The sequence below is a fragment of the Bombus fervidus genome, chromosome 9, assembly GCF_041682495.2.
Source record: "Bombus fervidus isolate BK054 chromosome 9, iyBomFerv1, whole genome shotgun sequence".
NCBI lineage: Eukaryota > Metazoa > Arthropoda > Insecta > Hymenoptera > Apidae > Bombus > Bombus fervidus.
The window spans coordinates 4,374,302-4,395,024 of record NC_091525.1 but is presented as its reverse complement, the minus strand read 5'-3'; the positions used below and the strand labels follow the sequence as shown (position 1 = coordinate 4,395,024).

Genomic DNA, 20,723 nt, shown 5'->3' with positions numbered 1-20,723 from the left:
GAGTACAATTTCTGTAAAGAAGGCGAATTTATACAACGACTATGTAGCGTAGAGTAAATGGTAAAAAGAGGAAGCAGGACCAGGAATACGAAAAATTATACAATCACAATTTTCATTACACAATATTGAAAATTAAGCAATATTTCGATATTAATAGAAGCTGTTCACTTCAAATTAATACGATGCTGTACATGAGAATCCTGTCCGATGCATATCCATGAACGTCAATACAGTGCGCGTTTCGTATTTAATTGTATATCATTATATAAATCAAATTCGTTCATTTAATACACAGACACGCTATACATTTAGAACCCTTTGATCAGATACGCCATTACTGGCCATCAGTTTGCTATTAATTCCACGTTTCCTGCTATTGCCGTTTGAAAATTCTTCTGTGCCAGTTGTTTGTTAAGGTTTACTTGTTGATCTTCCAAATATTTCTTTATACTTTTTTTTTTTAATGACATCCTATTGCGAATCGTTCTTACGCAAATTTAATTAGTTTTAACGGGCGAATGGCAAGCCAATTTCGCAGATTATACCGTAATCCTGTTAGAGTAATATCGATTCCATTTAACTTTCACGGGATTCAATTGTATAACCTATTTCGATTTCTTTCTGCGATTAATACGTTCACCAATTTATTCATAACATTCCACATTATGGGACGTGAACGAGAGTACGTGAATTATTACGCGCAGTAATGAATACTGTCTGTTAATCGCCACTGATTACGTCGGTAAATCCGAAAACGAATTTTACGCGTTCAATCGCCTAACAGGGAATTTTCATAACTGAGAAAGTTTACAACGTAGAAAACCCAGTTAATACGCGTGGATGCCCATACGTTCATATGAGATTTACAGATACAAGAACGCACAGAATTCGAGTAAAACGCAAACGCTCGCAGATATAAAGATATCGATAAGAATCATTTTTGAATCGTAGAAAATAATTTTTTAGGATATTTCAAATATCGGAAGAACGTCTGTGAAATGTGAAAATTTCCAAGTGCTAATATATGATTCGACTGTTCGATATGAACGACAAACATTGATGTAAGTAAATACGTGCAAGTGAATTTCTCTGAGGGAATCGAAGGAAGAGAAGAAATGTGGCCCTCGTAATTTCTATTATATCATCCCAAGGGTTTCCGTAAGATTGTTCGGCTTCCTTTATATCCGGGAAACTTGATTCTTGTCTTTAGTATTGGTCTGTGTTCCGTGCTTTACATCGCATCCGAGTTTAGAGGAAGGGCGACGAGTATATTCTCTGTTTTGATTTCGCTGCTCTTTCTATTTGGATTTTTTTATCAAGCGCAGACACATATAACGTGTGTGTAATATGACGAAAACGAAAGAAGAAAGGCCTTTTGTGTCATTCGTAAGGGAAACTTTGTAAAATAAAAATGTGCGTGCACAACGTATTTCGAATGTAAACGTTGCCTCAACTCGAAACTTTTGTTCCATTGATATTCGGTTGTTATCTGTGCAAAACGCTATCTTTACAGCGCTGTACTGCAAACAACTGCTGCCTATAAATTTTCTTCACTACAATACTGATAATTATTGATATGCATATATGTATGAATATTTGCATCTTTGACGCAATTGTGCTTTATGTACGTATCCTACATTTTTATACGCGCATAAATGACTTTCATAGTATGGAAATTGACTGGATACGAAGGAAACAGAGGCGGTTTAAAAATTTGAATGATCGAATAGCGATTGAAATTTGTCGAAGTTAAAGGCGAAGCTATTGGGTTGGCAACTAAGTGATTGCGGATTTTGTCGTTACCATCGAATTACAAAATCCGCAATCACTTAGTTGCCAACCAACAATACATAAATGAGGCGTGCAGATAGGAAGAGCGCGGGAAAACGAATCAAAGAGAAGAATTGCGATAAAATAAGACAAGAGTATTTGACTGATACCACGTTATTGGAATTCATTATTAGAAAATTGAAATTTAATTAACTGTATTAATTTATAATGCTATTAATTTATGATTGTGTAATATCTGGTTGTCCAATTTTACGGTTCAACGATAAATATTGTTATAATTTCCATAAAATTTACTTCACTGTTTATTTATTTCTATAGCCTATAGCATATGTAAATTTTATTCGTATTTAAGTTTGGAAAATAATACATTTTCTCTTCCACGATTCAACGATAAAACAGGCAAAGTTCCACAAGTATATTTTACTAACAAACTGTCGATTCTTCTGCATCTATGAGAAATTTAAAGATACAAAAATATAGAAAATATTCAAACTATTGTACTCGATAGCGAAACAATTCCATGCTCAAGTTCCATTTATTTAATCGTGTTCATAAACCTACTACTGTCGTTAATAACTTATCGTGCAAGACGGATGTTCATGTACCCAATTGTATTTTTCTAACGTTAAGAAACATCTCAAGTTTGAGCAAAATATGAAAAAATTGTACGATTCTTCGTATCAACTTCATATGAAATTCACGTTAAATTTCATATGAAATATTTGTTTAAAACGTTAAAGTACGTTTTTTAATGGAAAACGAGGACGAGGTGGAAATGGTATAAATTCGAGAATCGCAACAGGATTGAAGTTTTGGACCATGAGGATCCGGGCACCGGTATCCGTTTTCTATTCCACGTATCGCTCTTGATTCGTTCGATTTATGTACGATTAAAGCAAACGAATCCATCTTCCGAGTGATTTAATAATGGAAGAAAGTACACAAAAATTCGATTTCCTCTATCAATATCTGCAGGGCAACACTGGTCGCTCGTCTATCGCAAATCCTCTTATAAATCGTGTATAATCTTTTTTACACTAACGCATGCTTCCGCTGTTTCGGATGTAAACTGTCGATTATTCATGGGATTGCACGATAAACCGGTGAGTGTTTGAATCCGATGAGAGGTTGAACTTTTTTAAATCCATAACCAATGTAGCCTTTCGTTTTACGAACACGGAAAACTAGTATCAGAAAAACTATGGAACGAAGAAGCTTAAGCATTGGCAATTACGCGAATAACAAAAAATTTTAATATTATCATTTGTCTGTACATAATCCTTGTCTCGCGGCTTACGATGGCTTCCGGTTTGTACATCCCCCTTTTCTATGTTATAAAAAAAAAAAAAATTTTAAATACGTAGTAAGGGAAAGACATTTGGTTTATTTGATTCTTTATTAAAATCAACGAGATAACGCTTCGGATTATTTTATTGATTCAAAACGAAATAAAAGTTCGCTATTGTTTCTGATGGCTTGGAAAATACGTTCTTTAAAGAGCAATATGTATATAAAAGTGATGCAAAAGGGAGGAGACAATAAGCTCGTAATTCGCTAAAAAAGAGAAAAGAGGAAAGTTCGTCGAACTTGTGCGTTTACCTGCTTTGCGTATACGCATGTGAAAATATTAAAACGCACAGTGCACGCGTCTCGTGACGCGCAATCGCGACCGTATGTATGTTTGCATTGGAAACTACGGCCTCGTGAGCCTTGCTAGCTCGGTATCGCGTTTCTAAAGTTTAGCATTAACAGTACAGAATCGATTGCTTCATTAAAACGTGTGCGTCGATAACGCATCGTTAGGAGATTTTGTAATACGTGACTGCGTTATGTTTAATCTAGATTTTTTAATCGCGCCGCAGTAAATACATTTCACTGATGTAATGTTAATCTTACTACGTTTTTTTGTTTCATTTTCGAACGAGTCGTATTCTTCTTATAGAAATCAGAGGTTATATAGTTGAAGATATTAGGTTCATACAGGTTAGGAAAATTTCTTAAATTCGAGGAAAATGGCGATGAAGATTGTCTCAGAACATTAAATGTTCTTTTTTAGCTGATAGATGCAAATTTCGAGGATCGTAGCAGCTTAAGTATAATGAAACATGTAACAGGAAATAGTATTTGTCGTAAACAAACATTCTGTTGAATAACAGAACGTTCGGATATACGGATAATGTATGTAGCTATATTTATTTTTTAACGAGTACGTCCTCGGTTAGATATTATTTATCGTGGAATATAAATAACCGGACAATGTTACACAGATATTCATTTCTTATTTGTATATTTCTTGTAGATAATATTTTTATATAGAATTTTTCGCATACAGAATTGTTATGTTATCTTAACATTTACTGTTTTCACGTCGTTTAATATTAAACGTGATTCGGTCGCATGTGCAGTATCTGTGATCGTTCCGATATGAATTGATTTTAAAATATTTAACAGAGAGCCAGAAACACCGAGCAGCAGTTATTTGTATTAATTTTTAATTAGAAGTATTTGCCTCGTTTTATAGATAAACGTCGAAATTGTATTATTTAAAATGATATTCGACTCAATTAAAGGTTTATAATTATTTTAATACGTTTTTATAGATGTTACTCCGCGTATACAAATTTCATTACTTTTTACGTATAAACGTGCAAACATACGAACCGAGTTTCCATATCATCTTTGTTATCTCGTGCATACATATATTTGCAAAAATTGTAGAATACGTTTTTCGTTGTAAAAAAATTTCTTGCGTTTCTTATGCCGTAATTATATATTTTGTATGAAACAGGGAAATATCATGCACCTTCTCTCTTTCTCGTGTATGCTTTAAACAAGTCGTATTTAAATTTCCTTTTGTACAATCAGGATGACGGGATTACATTAATATTTTAGAAATTTTATTTTAATTTCTCTGTCGTCGTACGGAAATTAACCAGAATAGAGTAGAGAAAAAGAAAAAAGGGGAAACACGTCAGAGCATTGTGTAGGGAACGAAAAAATTCGAGTACGAGAGAAAGGGGACGAAAGTTGCTCGTCGAGAAAAAAAGGAAGTTTAGTTTTACCTTTTAACGTTGACGCGTTACTCGGCGGCTTTGTTGTATAATTTCCTTCCTCGTCCATAAACACATAGCTAGCGTTAAATCCTGTTCCATCGTATCTGCCGTTGCTTTTAAAGGTTACGCGAAAGAACTTTCGGTCGCTCTCCACGTCGAATTCCTTTTGTTGACCGCAATGCCTCGAATACTTCCGGTCCCTAGACATGTAATTCGAAAATTCGACGAAGTCGCTCGCAGACACCGCCTCGCAGCTGTAACATTAACATCGTTCATCTTAGAGATAAAAAAATAGCAGTCGTTTTTTAGACTCTTGTGATAACTTAAATTTGTTTAAGCCTGCTGTCCGCCTCTATATGACCCGAAATGGATGTTGTATTTCGATAGAAAATTATTAAAATATACATACATCGTTTTCGAATATTTGGTTTTATCATTTCGTTGTCTTCATACCTTTTGTGTATTCCACGATTTTCACGAATAAAAGAGTTTCAAAAGTATGATATCTGACAAGATACAAACGCGAAGGAGAAGCGAGAAAGACAGTAGGTTTCAATGGAAAACAATGATCGCTAAACATTATATCAAAGAGATTTAAAAAAACAGAGAGCATTAGAAAATAATTAATTAATTTTAAAGTGCATTACGAATGTTTATGATCTGTTTTGTTAACGGTGATCACCATCGATTATTGACGGTGAAAATATTTTTCAATTACCGGTAACCATTCTTGGTGGTGAAAATGTTTCTCAGATGCCAGTAACCTGCGTTATTGGCGGTGAAAATGTCTTCCAGCTGCCAGTGGTCAGCATTATTGGCGGTGAAAATGTTCTTCAGATGCTAGTAACCAGCATTATTGAAAATGTTTTTCAGTTACCAGTAATCATTATCGATGGTAAAGAGTTGTTTCTTTGAAGAGTCATAGATTTTCATTGACATTACTGATAATTATTGGTATCTAGAGGAAAGACGTTAAAGTCGGATGATCCTCAATTCGTAATTTTTTCCGACGAAGCTAGTTTCTAGTAATTCCTTGAAAAATATTTTCACAGTGAAAAAGTAATTGCATCGTTAATGTTAAGGAAGTTATATTAGGTTGTCCAAAAAGTTTCTTTCGTTTCATAAGGTGATAATAGATGAACAACAATTTCTGTTTTATATTATCTTATTGAATTAGGTATGATCCATTTCGTTATATTTCTATTATTATGTTCGTGCATAATTCAATAAACTAATATAAAACAAAAAACATTGTGCGTCTATTATTTCCTTATAAAACGAAAGAAACTTTTCGGACAACCTAATACATAAAAGTTGGCGAAGTGTGTCCATATAGAAGTTGCATATAATTAACAAACAAATCGTCCAAAACGTTGAAACATTTTTGCTTGTAGCGAAAATTCCAATACTTTGTGCTACCGTGAAAATTCCCTTCGAAACCGCTGACCTGCGATATTCTGTCCTCTTAAAACGTCCTCTATAGATCGGTATAATCTTATGAATTGGATAGTAATACAATGTAGCAGGGGATGTTATTGCGTTCGATATTATACCGAAGAAACGACGAGGAGACAAGCGTATCGATGTCTGCGTATAAAACTACACACAATACGCGAGCACAATACGGAATCGAAGTTTACACAATTTTCAGAGTGTTTTATTACGGAAGTCTGGTTCTTTCGTTATGTGTATATACACTCTCGCGAGTTATCAGTTTTTTTAATGCCATCGATCGGCTACGATATTTAATAACGTATACATCGAGTATAATTTAAACGCATTATTTGCTTCTAATTTCGCGTGCAATGATATCGATTAATAAATTTTAAACTCGTCTCCCTTCTTCAATCGCGATAGAAAATAATTTCTGAAATACGAGTGCTAATTATTAAATCTTCAATGGATATTTTATCGTGGTATAGTTTGTTAAAGACCGCTTGCAATAATTCACCAACGTGTGTCTTAATAGTAGCGGGAGTTAATGCTGCAATAGAAACGAGTAATTAGTAATTAAAATGAAATAAAAACTGCGATTGACTTGAAGATCTTTTTCGCTCTAAAAGTATTCCATTTCTCATTCTTCGTTCATGTTATCACAAATATAATAAGGAGTAAATATTTTTGCAGTCACTGTGTATATCTCATCTGTGTATATCTCTGTGTATGGTCTCATAAAATAATAAGAAATGTTGGTTCTCATCGTTAGTTTCTCATTAAATCCTATATTTTAATAATATTCGTGTTGTTGTTAATCAAATGTTAAATAAAAATGTAAAATGTAAAATAATAAATCGATCAAAATGTCCAGATTCTTACGAACGACAAATGTATCTTTGCAGTGTGCAGTATGGGAAACGATCCACGGTGGCTACGAAAAGTATTTGCACGTATCCGCTTGTCCAATCCTTATCAAAGAAGCATCAAATTTTCGTAACGATATAAAGATACGTATCGCTAAAAGATTCGAAATTTGTGGGATCTAATTAATTAATATATAAATGCAGTAGTAAATGCAGTGATGTAAAAACACCTTTTGCTAGTCACTGTACATCAAAAAGACTAATCACGCTAGAATGATCGAGACGTACGTTTATATTCCGACGAAGAAATTCATTTCTTCATCGGCACATACAATCTCACCGGATAAAGCACATATTTAGTAAGCTCATAAAAGTTTATGACATCACCCATTTCAGCAAGGATGACCGGTTCGCCGTATAACCGGAGCGTGCTTCTATTACGTATAAAATACAATTGCGGATGTATTATTCAGTGCCCTAAGTTCGTCGTTCGTCTGGTAAATTTATATTTTCGGTAAGGTAGTGTGTTACGCAATCACCGGTAAATTGATATACATGGAGGACTAAGAACGTCGGGACGTCGCTGAAATATTCACCTTTCGCGGCGAATATCGAGGAGATCCGAATGATTTTTCCGGGCGCGCGACGCGTCGCGCGTGCTCATAAATTGCTTTGGTGGCTGCGTGGGCCGGCAATTCCATAAGTAATTCAATCTTGGCTCTTGCCGCGCATAATTTCGATATCTGTACGTGTGTAAGTGCGCGATCTCCCCTTCATCCACGGTATTTACAGTGGGAATATCCTTCTGGATATTCTGTTTTCGGATATTCCGGGGTAGCCGGCCTTCGTGCTCCATAAATATTCGCTGGAGGTTTTCGCCGGAGTCGACGAATTCCCGATTACGTAACCCGTGATTAAAGCTCGGCGGAACAGAGGCGGTCAGGAATAACGCTTTATTTCTGTAACGGCGAAACGATTTGAGAGCACATGGCCGGCCACGGTGTGCCAAGTTCGAGTTTTTGTTTGCCACGACCGCGCGAAAATAACTTTAATGGTAACGTGCAGGTCGGTACCACCAACGTCACGTCACCACCGTCTGGTGGATTGCGGCCGCGGAAATATCAGAAATATTACGAAGCCGCGGCCGAAAATATTACGATTCCGTGTCCTGTAATTAAAGTCGGAAGGAAACGGCGATCGCGAAGAACGTACGACATTGATAACGACGATTTACGCGACCGTTTCTTCCGTGGAAGAATGCATTCGCTGCCTGCAAATAATATATCGCGCTCGTAAGAAATGTTGATACGTGAATGATGATGCTATTATCGTCGAAGCAGAGATGTATAGCATGCGAATCGCCCCCTCCACCGATGACATAAGTGGCAATTCCCGTGATAGATCATCATTCGGTTTTCACGTTTCCCAACATATATTTCGCAGTGTTTACTCGCATCCGGATTTACGGATAGGAATGTATCTTTTCTTCGCGAGACGGCAACGAAATGAACGCGCGTGGTCGAAGAATCGCGAGGTTCGCGTTGCACTTCGTCTAATTCAAGTCTTGTTCGAATCGCGATATTTACGGTGGATATTTTTCGAACGAAAGAAGCAACACAAGAAGAGAGAAGCAAGGAGCAGAAATGAACTCGCTGTGCTCGTCATATGTGAATTTATTCTACCAGTAACAACAGACGCAGGTGCCTTCTTCTAAGGATTTTGATATCAGTCGACTTCGAATTATTAAATTCAGGTCGTATTTTGCCGAGGAGAGCAGAATCGATGGAGTCACAGAGGCCTACTTCGTGCTTCCTCTCGGTGTTATTGTTCAAAAGTTCGGCAGAAATCGGCAAAACACGACTAATTAGCGGCTTCCAGTAATGAACGATGCGGTGTATTACAACGTGGTTATTGATGGTGATTTAATACGACCCAATTAGGTTATTACGTGAACTTCTTTCTTTCCCCGTATCGCAAGGCTACTGCTCTGTATCACCCGTATTACGGTTTGCGATTAATATCGAAGGAACGATCGAGCATGTAAGGATTTGCCGCTCACAAGCATCAGGGCGCTTTGGTAGATTTTAGCAGTAACATTATGTGAATTTTAACCAAATATTAAAATTAATGGTATATTGGTAATTAACTTTTTATATTTTATTACTTACTATATTATTTATATAATTATATAAATTATATTTTATTATTTACTATACGTACCATTACATGCACTCGCTATTTAAATACCACTGGTTGCATTAACGTTAGAAGCCCTTCTATCAATTTAGAGAATCCTTTTTAACGTAATTTGCAATTTAAGAATGAAAGAATCTGACGATGAAAGGCTTGCCAAGTAACAAAATAGCGCTACAACGTGTTCCATAATTACAAATACCAATTTTATCATTGCACGTTGATGGCAAAGAAAGCGAAAATCTTCTTTTGAAAAACAGTAATTGCGGCAATTGTTGAAACCATCTGATAAACCACGTAGCCGTAGTCCTTAGTAATCTGTTCTAATATCAGATGATGGATTACATCGAGCTTTTCCGTCTCTCATCACCGATAGTCGTTAATCAGCTGTGCTTGCTAATTGGTCAGCACGATGCAAATACTCTACGTTCCGATGAGCTTTTGGCCTATCGGTTACTGAATTCTCTTTGCATGTGAAGTCTTCGTCCCCGATAAGCAGCTTGAAACTTTGTCTGACGTAGTTTGATTTAGTGGAACGTCGAACTACATCAGGAAACCCAATCGAACTAGCATCGATTTGCTTCCAGTAGCCTTCTAGTTGGCTAAGGATACTCACTTTGTCTCACCTAGTCTCGTTGAGTGACGAGAAGGAAACGGAGAAGGATCGATACATAGAATTCTAGTCACGCTCGAATAGCTAGTTTATCTGTCCTGTCTGATGTTCGTGTTCCTTCCCATTTACGCGATTCGAAGGATTCCCCTTATGTGACTTTTATTGCCGTTTCTGATTTCGGTAGTATATACATTATTGATTTCTGTGTTTAAATATTCATGTAATAAATATTAATAGAAAGTAGATGCGCGTTGTAATGGTAAATTTCATAGGAATACATGTTTCTCGTTGCTAGTAAAAATTAAAGGCATGATCGGTTGATTTTATAGTAATTTTATAGAAAAATCTCAGCGAGAAAATCCCTTGATTTTCATAACTGACAGGATAAAATGTTAATTTTAACGGAATGAAACGTAATGCGTGCCGTTCTATGTGCCGTTTCTTCACATTTCTTTTAATCTTACTTTTCACTTTTATCCGCTTTCTACCGTGAGTTTCAAGTTTAATTTTAAACACAAAATGTATTTTAGAAATTGAAGTAGTAACAGTATTATCTAAATAAATTGTTACAAGCCTTCTTTGTCGAAATTGTTATGGATACTATCTGATTCTTTTTTTTGTACGCCGAATTAATTTGTATAGTATTGTATGACGAATAGAATACCGGTACTTAAATCCGTCTCATCCGGATGGATAATTCTTTTCAAGTTATTTAAATGAAATACTACAGTAACGTATATAATCTTGAATATCTCCAACTCTGAATTCTTATTTAATTTATACAGTCAGAAAATTACGTCGCAAAATGGTAGACTCTACAAATACAGCCACGTCAAAATGAAAATCAAAGGACGTCTTTAATGTTTACAAAATTAAAAACTACTATATTATTCGCTTTAAATGACATTCAATTCTTAGCAATTTTTGCCGTATTTTTAAGTATCGTATTAGATATATACTATAAATACATAAGTATCCAGACACTACAGTAACGACAGGTATTTGAATATACCTGAGAAGCACGAATCAATGAAAAATTAGTAATTAGAAACAGCAGTTGCAGGAATTAATAAACAGTAAATTGAAAATATCAATCGAAAGGGGTAGTAATAATATCTAGCATTTATCAAGTAAATAAAATTACTACTTACATGTCATTGTTTGCGTTAACATCGCAAGTCTCCCTTTCAAAATCATTTTGAAACTCTTTTAAACGATATCAGGACAAACAATTTGCAACAGTTGTAACCAGATATATAGCGAAATATCTTCCACCCACGTAACGCATAACAATCATTAACACATAATGATCATCTTGAAAATTTTAAATTATAAATCTAATATTCTATAACTATCAGGGAACGTTTAGGTTAAAGCATTGTCTCATCGAGTTTTTTTTTACTTACGGCGATACGCCCTCCACGTCGAAGAAGTGGAAGTGAAGATGCACCCGCTCGTTTAGCTGGCCATTGAAGAAATAATGACATTCCGTGTCGCGTGGGTACAAGCCCGGATAATTCGGCGAGGCGAACGTACCGTTTCGTGTCTCGTTGCTGTTGTAAACAAACGCACAGGGGTATTGCGCCTCCTGTCGGCCTGTCGTTACGCCGAAGTCTAAAACACACGTTAGAATACAAAATGTGGCGTTAACGTGGCTTAAATCTGCTCGCAGCCGAGAATAAACTTGGCGCGCTAGTAGAAGTAGTCTCCGGGTGAGGCGCGACCAGTGGGCGCACGTTCCGCACGGTAAATATGACGTTTCCGAAGTCCGTTAATTAAATCGCACCTATTTCAAGTATTTAATTGCGGAAAGAAGGAAGGAAGGTAACTTTGAATCGGTCTTGGAATCACCTTTGTTCGACCTTTCTTCCTCCGTGGTTCGTTCGCGTAATGAGAAATCGCTCAAAGAGTGCTTTGAATAAGCGAAATAGCGATTCTTCATCAGACAATGTTTCGATACGGCTAGAGAAAATGATCGAGCTGTCTTATTGTGGATTTGAATATTTTGCGACTGATTAATGAAGTTGTTGAAATGCTAAATGATGTACAGTCGACCAAAAAAGTTTCCCCACTTTCCTTAAAACAGAATAACTTTTCTAAAATTGCGCCAAACGATTTGAGTTTTTTATTAGATAAGGTGTACGAAAAACTGTTAAAAAAATCGCAACTGATCGGAATCACGAAGGAAATGCTAAAGGTCACTTTCTTTACTTCTTATTACTTTTTTATCTGAGAATTTTATCTGAAAATTATCATGTTTCGAAGGGTGTACAGAGACTTTTCCCACTGACTGTATATTACCGCTAAAATATTATGGTAACGTATGTGGTTGTGCTTATTTTTCACAGTGTGCGATAATTATATGTACAATGAATAGTACACATTTAGGAATATACCACTATTATGTTAATATAATATAAGTAATTTATATAGTACAGTATAGTAATTGACACCGTACGTAGATGTAATAGACGTTAAAGAAGATGTCAAAGTTAAGTGTTGTTGGAATATGTGCGGTAGATAAACTTTTTAAATGTTTAGTGTGATTAGTTGGTGGCAGATGTATGTTTTTGTGTGTTTGATGGTGAGAGCACTTTTATTGGTCAATAAACGTTGAAAGTAGAATACAGCGAGAGTTGGAAGTGGAAGGTTTTAAAGAGGATATTACGGACGAAATATCGCGGAAACTATCTGAAGTTTAAGTAATACAATTAGTCTGTTTGTAATTACTTTATCTCAAAAAAAAAAAAAAAAAAAAAAAAAAGAAAAAACATATAGTACGGCTACGTGTAAGTTACAAATAATTACTCAATTTGATCGATATAATTTAATTCAATTGTCTTGATATTGATCTTGTACAACTTTTTAATTGTTATTTACGAGATATTCCTTAAAGCTGCATCTCATAAATAAAAAAACTAAAACGTCAAGCATCGTTGTTATTATAACGACAGGGAAATTGAATTATAATAAAACTTAAACGTTGCATTTATTGCTTTGGATCGATGTCAACTGTTATTTTCGTTATTCGAAATATCAGCAGACGATAAATGGCCCATTGATCGTAAAATTGCACGAAAATTTTCCTATCTTTGATAATGAGAACGAAATCTGCTCTGCTTTATTCAGAAAATAATTTTATCCGGTCTCGTATAATCAAATTACAGGTCAGGCTAATTTTGTTTCATAGAAACTCTTATTAGCCGTTATTTACACATTATTTGATCACTTCGTGATGTTTGTGATTGCCTGCACGGCATTGCTATCTATCTGGTACGCTTAATAAATATTGACGTTCGCTAATGAACAGCCACGCGTCGAAATATAAAGCACCACTGTCATAATCGCTATATTGTAACACGATGGGCATCAATAAACAGAAGCATAATTGCTTACGTATTATTAACTAGATGTCCGAAAACCAAACGGCAGGGCAACTGCTTCAATTTGTCAATGAATATACAACTCATGGGTGATTCTGTGTGTCTAAATACGAGAACGTGCAATCTAGCTTGATGTGCCAATACTTGAGCGCATAAACCGCGTACCAGACATATTTAATATATCATGGTAAATATTGAGGGACATTTTCATTGTTAATCAATAAGATGGTTTTAATATCACGAGTTTCTGACAGACTAATGATATTAACTGTAAAACGCCATCAATAAAGAAAATCACGTTAATGCTGTCACGGGTGAAATCTCATCCTAAAACATTCTTTTCTTTGTAAGTCAATAAAATTAAATAAATGCAATTATTTCTTTAAAATATAATTACGAAATTGCTGTCGTGGATGCCTCAAGATCTTTTCACAGTAAACATCCGCTCAAAAGTTTGAGATATCCGTTGACGGAAGCAAACTTTTTCGTACGTTCCTCTAGGAAATAAGAATATTATAACTACAACTTTCATCTTTAAATACGATCAATTGCAATTGAAATATCGTAAGAAAATATTATTGTGACTAAAATATTTATTTACTTAAGGAAGTCATTTTTGTTTCTTTTGGAATCCTAACATGCATCAAACTTTTGATCGGAAGTGCACATGCGTCATCGAGAGGCAAACGAATTTATTAGTTCATCAAATATATTAATTGCAATGCATTTATCACTCGCGTCGTTAATTTACAATTAAAGTTAAGGATATTCGTTGCTTTTAATACCTAATGAAATGTCGGGTCTTTCACTGTTTTTCCCTCTTTTTATACGCAATAAATTGCGTAAGAAAATAATCGTTTTACGGGATTTCACGCCGCCAAAACCGTTTCATCCGTCGAAACGATAAAAGTTTCGCGACTGCCGTAGTTCAGCGACGCCACTGTTACCGAATCGCAACTTTTGAATCTCGGACGGGGGACCGAAAATTAAAGCTTCACGGCGAAATGGGTTAATTATAAGATTGGGAGGTCGTCAGGCCTCGTTTGAAATCGTTCGGAGTATGGCCGGCAAAGTTCTGCGGCTGAAACTTCGCTGTCGAGTTCGTAAAGTGTACTCCACCGTTATGTACGCCGACCAAGTTTCTTCGCGATTGTAAACATCGAGTAATAAGCTTTCGCGGACACCGCGTACTTTTGTGCTTAGTCGCATTTGTTATAACAGCCATGGTGCTTCGTCTATTCGTTCAACGTGAGCATGTGAGCTTGAGAAGAGAACGACTGCGTGATAAAGCGGTGTAAACGCTTCCGGCGAACTGACCTCGTTCGAACGTAAATGCCACATGGGATTGAACTTTTCCCGTTGCAATGTTCATCGTTAAACTAGTGTAAAAGCGTGGACGAGAAGATATCGATCTTCGCCAAGAGTGGACTGGAGGTATTTTTTTAAGTTTTATCGATGGATGTAAATCGTAATACCGTTGAAACTTTTATTTATCATCCTAACATCGGTCTTATTAATGTTTCCAATCAAACATCGAACTATTGTCCTTCGATTAGATACATTAGATGATATCGTATCGTTGCTTTATTGTCTTATGCGTGACCCATGCCTTGTGGCTTTGCATGGCTTTCGGTTACGTCTCTCCATTTATATCTTCAAAAGTAATCTTAACATGGACCGAAACTTGAAATCAACTTGGACTTAAACGTATTAAACACAAACATATCCTGGATCTATTCCTTTTGATACATCATATTCTAATATATTGTACGTATTGTACGTATGGTATTGTTGAAAACGTGATCCCATAGTTCTCGAGTAATTAATCTCTACTGATATCGTATTAAATATAAATTACATTTTTTAATACGTATTACTATGTCGTTTGATATGTTTTGTTGTTTCAAAGCTTTCATTTTCCCGATAGCGTATCCTTTTTTTCTAAATAGCGTCACTGCTAGTTGTTACACGACGAAGATTGAAGTAAATATGAAAATCATGCTTGAACAGCTAATATTTATATCATAATTTTAATACACTACGAAAAGGTTATTCTCATCATTACACATGTTTATTACGTAGCTATATATTATATGTAGATTGGTGAAATAGTTGGAGTTGCCAAAATTGAAATGTAATTTTTCATCGTACGATCAACTAAACCAAACCAGCCAATGTTTATAGTACATTTTGAAATATTTTACCTCAACCTATTTTTCTTTTTAACAGCGTACGAAAAAGTTTCTAAAATAAATTCGTTAACTTTAAAATAATAATTTTTGGTTCACGCTAACTAACAATTTTTATCATTTTCCTTTCTTTTTAACTTCGTTCTACGCATTTATTTTTCTTTCTTTTTTTTTTTTGGAGTAGAAGATAATTTTCCATCCTTTGAGGTTTATTCTGTTTTAGAAAAGAAACAAAAGACTAGTTTCGAAGCTCTATTTCCTAAACCTAATAGTCTTTCTCGGCATTAATTTTACAGAGGTGTTGTGTGTCGTTTACTCGTAGCTGTGTGCTTTGCGAGAAAGGAAAGAAAGTGACTGCATGATAAAGTGTTTCGAACGCTTTGGGCGAAGTGGCTTCACTCGAAGTAAATGCTACACTCAACTTTTATTCATCTAGAGATACTTTCTTTCTGCATGTTAATCTAATTTTTAAGATGCTGGCAAAAGAAGAAGAACAGTCACTAAGAAAGAAATCATCGAAAAATGAACCGATGACTTTTCAACGTCTCTTTTGTTCCATCATTTAGGATCAATCTTGCTCGCGTTGCTATTTATGCAAATTCATATCTTTACGAAACCAATAATTAAGGTAATGAGATATAAATAGAAATTCGTTTCACCTACCAAATATCGAGTAATTCTAATCAAGATCGAGATATTTTATGTATATTTACATGTCAGATATATTCTGTAAACTTTTGCATGTTTAAATGGCTGTTAGAAAAAACACAGGAATAAAGTACAAATAACAGTATTCAAATGGATACAGAGAGACAGATGTATACGTTTCTGATTAATTTCCTGTGCATAGTGGAAAAATATTATAACAGATGTACCATATAGTGTATTATTCAAACTAGTGAATAAATGATAGTTCTTGCACACGGAAAGCACAAGTTTCGTTTAATTACTGAAATTAGTGACCAGACTATTACTTAGATACGGTTGGCGATTAAATTAATGACCATTTGGAAATTCGGTTTGCAGTTAGCTTTAGTGGTTGGAAACTCCTACAACCGTAATCTGCCAGCTAAATAACCAGTCGTTATCAATTAAATGTCAGAAATAAAGAAAGCTTACTCAGTTCAGTAAATTACCCAAAGTAGTAAATTGTAACTGTTTAATATCGGAAGAATTACAAAATGAAATTATATCTTGCCTATCGTGGCAAATTATCTAATGAATAAATTATTTTCCATTATTATGATTATTTACTTCGCATGTGAAAAATCAAACGGACCGAAACAAATGAAATCGCAAGGCACGTAATTAAAATTGTAACGCGTACTCTTCTTCGTTTAAAGTTTCATGAGGCGCAACAATATCGATGTAAAATGTTTCGGAATATTTAAAAAAGTAATGCTGTATTTTAACATATGTTAACGTTTAATTCACGTAATTACTATATTAATATTGATATATTAATTATACTTATAAAAGCGAAAGTAATAAAGCAAAGGTTTGAATCAGACATTAAATCTACGTATATAATAAAATAGTAGAACAGCAGGAGGGTCGTGTCCGTGAATTGAATAAAAGAGAATAAAACTAGTCATTCAGGAACAGCTTATAAGCTATGAAATCGAAAAAATTAATTTTTGGATTTTTTTCTTTGTTTGTTTGTTTGTTTGTCTGTTTGTACTGGCATCACGTAGAATCTACTGAACGGATTTTGATGGGGTTTTCTCTGCTGTATAGCTTAGCTCTCCTGAAAAGAAAAGAAGGTATGTTTCATCTCGATCGGTTCCGTAGAAGCTGAGAAATAGCTTGGCATCTGAGTTGTATGCACATCGATGGTTATTCGCGTTTGTTCTGAAATCCAAGTTTTTTATATTTTTTGGCACGGAGAACAAATTAATTATTAGTATGAAAAATATGCAGGTATTTATAAAAATTCATTTGTGTATATTAGTAGCGCAGGCGAACAAAGCCCCGGCCAAAAGATAATAATTAAATCAAATATTCCTCTGTTAAATTTTTCAATTTTATATGTCATTGTATATCTAGATAGTATTTTATTTCTTTTTTAAAGCGTTTATTGCCAATATTTATAATACAGAGAATATAAAGAATTAATGCAGCCACGCCCAAGCAATATTTTATTTTAATTCGCTGGTGTACGTACTCATTTTACAGCTTACCGATCGAAAATTACCGTTCTGATAAATTATCTATATAAATTATCAATATAAATAGGTATCTGTAAACGCAGAAAAGCTCTAAAAATTTACCTCTGATATTTAAATATTTTATTTAGCAATTAATTGTCCACTTTTGACAGTTTTTAATACAACATGAAACGTACGCTTTTGTATTATATTCGCTGGAACTATTAATTCATTTCACTTATTTTATACGTTTTATAGTTTAACAGAAGTCGCATAACCATTTGTAGTTATTTAAAGTGTATAAGAAACTTCGTAAAATAACATTTTAGGTATAGAACTCGACGGCTCAAGTTTTTACGATATTCCTACGAAGGTTATTATTCCAGAACTCCCGTATTGGAATCTTAAAGTAAGTACGAGAAGTACTTCTACACCATTGTATTTATTATAGCATTTAGATACTAATTAATCAGGTTTAATAAGAAGATGGCAAGAACTATGAACTCTCGAATGAGTTTGCTGCAGTTGCATTCGATGCTTTAGGTTGATGGTGAAATATCACTAAAAGGATTATCAGTCCATGGTCCTTTGTTTTCGAGAAATTAATAAGTTTTTCTTTATATGTTACTTTATAAACTCTTTTAATACTAATATCGTATTCCTTTTTAATAACAGATTTTTACAATTTATTCTGATAAATTTTCGATTATTTTTATTCAATATAGTACTGCTGCATATTCTTACAATTTTGGCGGTGCAAATTGCAATAATAACGTTTAAAACATAATTGTTGCTTCAAGAACATAATTTCTCGATTAATTTCTCGAAAACAAAGGACCATGCACTCAAATCTTTTGGGAACTGTTTTATTACCAATTTCAAGCATATTTCATGAAACATAAAGCACATAAGCATCGAATGTATATTAAATTCCATATCACGTAGTAGTATCGTTATATAACTAGAAAAATTTCAAGCTACGAAAATGAAGCGTGAAATCTGATGCAGAAAAGCTTCATCAGAAAATAGAGCTCTGTATAGATAATTTTTCACGACCACCGAACATTTAAGACAATTATATTTTGAGACTAATAAATTTTTAAAGAAAAAATTTAATAAGTCTATTTTTTTTTCGCCTTCGTGAATATAGTTGGATGAATTGCAAGATCCATAAGAACAATATTATTAGTAGACCGTTGAATTCTTCATACCTTTTTGCTCCGTTATTCTATCTCGTTAAAGAAACTCTTTTTGATACGAGATTTATAAAAACGTTTTTTTACGTATTCGAGTCCCTTAACACTTGCGTAACTGTGATTTCCTTCGCTGCTCGAAACACCTTCCATAGACGGTTCACTTCGTAGTTATTTATGATTCAGGGCAACACGCGGATTCTCCGCAATTAACACGCAAGTGTGCGAAACTGCTCGGAGACTTTTACGACTGGAGCAGAGGTTCTGAAGAAATTTCCTGAGCGTCGCGCAGCGTTGGGACTGTCGCGAGTATTTAACATCCGGCATTATGTCGACGTACAAGCCTATAGTCTGCTGAATACGCACACGGTTTTGCTGTTTCACGTACTTCCGTTCTTCCTGCCGTACTTATACGTGCTTTTGGAAACAACGAACTTTGTCTCTCGTTGCGTTCTGTGTCTTTTTCTCTATACACGCTGTACGAGTTTCGTCCCTTTCTCAACCATCGTTGTCAAGTAATGTCCTGATTCATGAACCGTGTTGCAGTTGCACTGTTCGTTTTAACGTTCCTCAAAAATTTCGTCTGAGATGTACGAATAATTTAAAAGTCGAGGATAATAGAAAGAAAAATGACGAGAATATACCTCGTGGCTCGCGAAAATATTCGAACGCTTTCCATGTAATTTTTTTTATGAATATGAAATTTATGTATTTGAATAATCGTGTCGCGTTTACATGCCTGCGCATTCGTTTTACGATTTACCGTTTTAACTCTTGTATCATACGTTTCAGTATGATTCGTAAAACGCGGTAGAATTATTTGCTAACGTTCGTACACAGCCTGCTGAAATTACCCAATGTCATGTCCGTGTTTTTTATTTCGCGCGAACGTGTATATTAACGTAACGAACGGATGCAGTTCGTGATAATCACTGACGAAGTAAATCGATCACAAAGCACGCGCATCATCGCATCTACCTTCGGTAAATCTCGTTGTCGCAAATCACTGGATAGATCGTAAATATTTACGCATAATATACTGCATATTCCGGCGCGGAATACACCGTGGAATAACTGCGGACAGTGCAGAAGCGGCTGATTATTCTTGATGTGGGTAACTGATAACGTCTAAAATCAATTCCATAATGGCTCCGCGGTCTGCGATGACCAGACTGTTGCTACGGATAAGCGATAAGACAGTTTTACTATATTATCAGTTATTGCTAATTGATAGTTCTTCGTTTTTTTGACACTAATTCTTCGATCTTTTTCTCAGAAACGTCGGAAGAAAGCGTAATGACACGGTTGAAACCGGAAGAATCGCAAACATGTCATTTAACTGGTCGATTAACCGATCGCTAATGGAACATTTTTCGCTTGCTCGACACTAATTTTTGAATCTTTTTGCATATCTATCCTGGGAAACTAGACGAACTAGATAAAACGAATAATGCAAAATAATGATATAGTATAATGTAAATGATATAAAATCATTGGTAGAGAAAGCTCGCCGACCGTTTCGCTCTACATGTTAATCACTGTGTTATGAAATAATGTTTGTTCCGTTTCACGCTCGCCAGTATGTGATATTACTAATTAAAAGTTTATTTTCTCGTCGCGTTTCCGCTTGCGCGAATAAACAGCTCAGCACGTGACGCTTTACGATTTCCTGGGACTTGAATTTTACCAGTTCGCTACCTTGAGTACTTAATCGACTTCGCTAATTTATAAAGACACCCGAATTTCCATGTACATCTTTACACAGTCGCGAAGGTGTATAAGTTATATCGCGTCGCCTCACCGATAGCAAACGTCAGAGTTCGCCTGTTACCCTCTATTTCATGCAACTTTAATATTTCGC

The 20,723-nt window shown here is 35.0% G+C and overlaps 1 protein-coding gene across 2 annotated transcripts in view; it reads right to left on the bottom strand.

Moving 5' to 3' along the window:
* The window catches only part of Sol1, a 531,756-nt gene that overhangs the window by 7,518 nt on the left and 503,515 nt on the right, over positions 1–20,723 (bottom strand). For both annotated transcript variants that reach the window (XM_072010125.1, XM_072010126.1), the window contains exons 11-12: positions 11,357–11,564; positions 4,854–5,098 (exon numbers count right to left, since the gene is read on the bottom strand). In XM_072010125.1, coding sequence (XP_071866226.1) covers positions 4,854–5,098; positions 11,357–11,564 — 453 coding nt within the window. The remainder of the gene's footprint in view (positions 1–4,853; positions 5,099–11,356; positions 11,565–20,723) is intronic.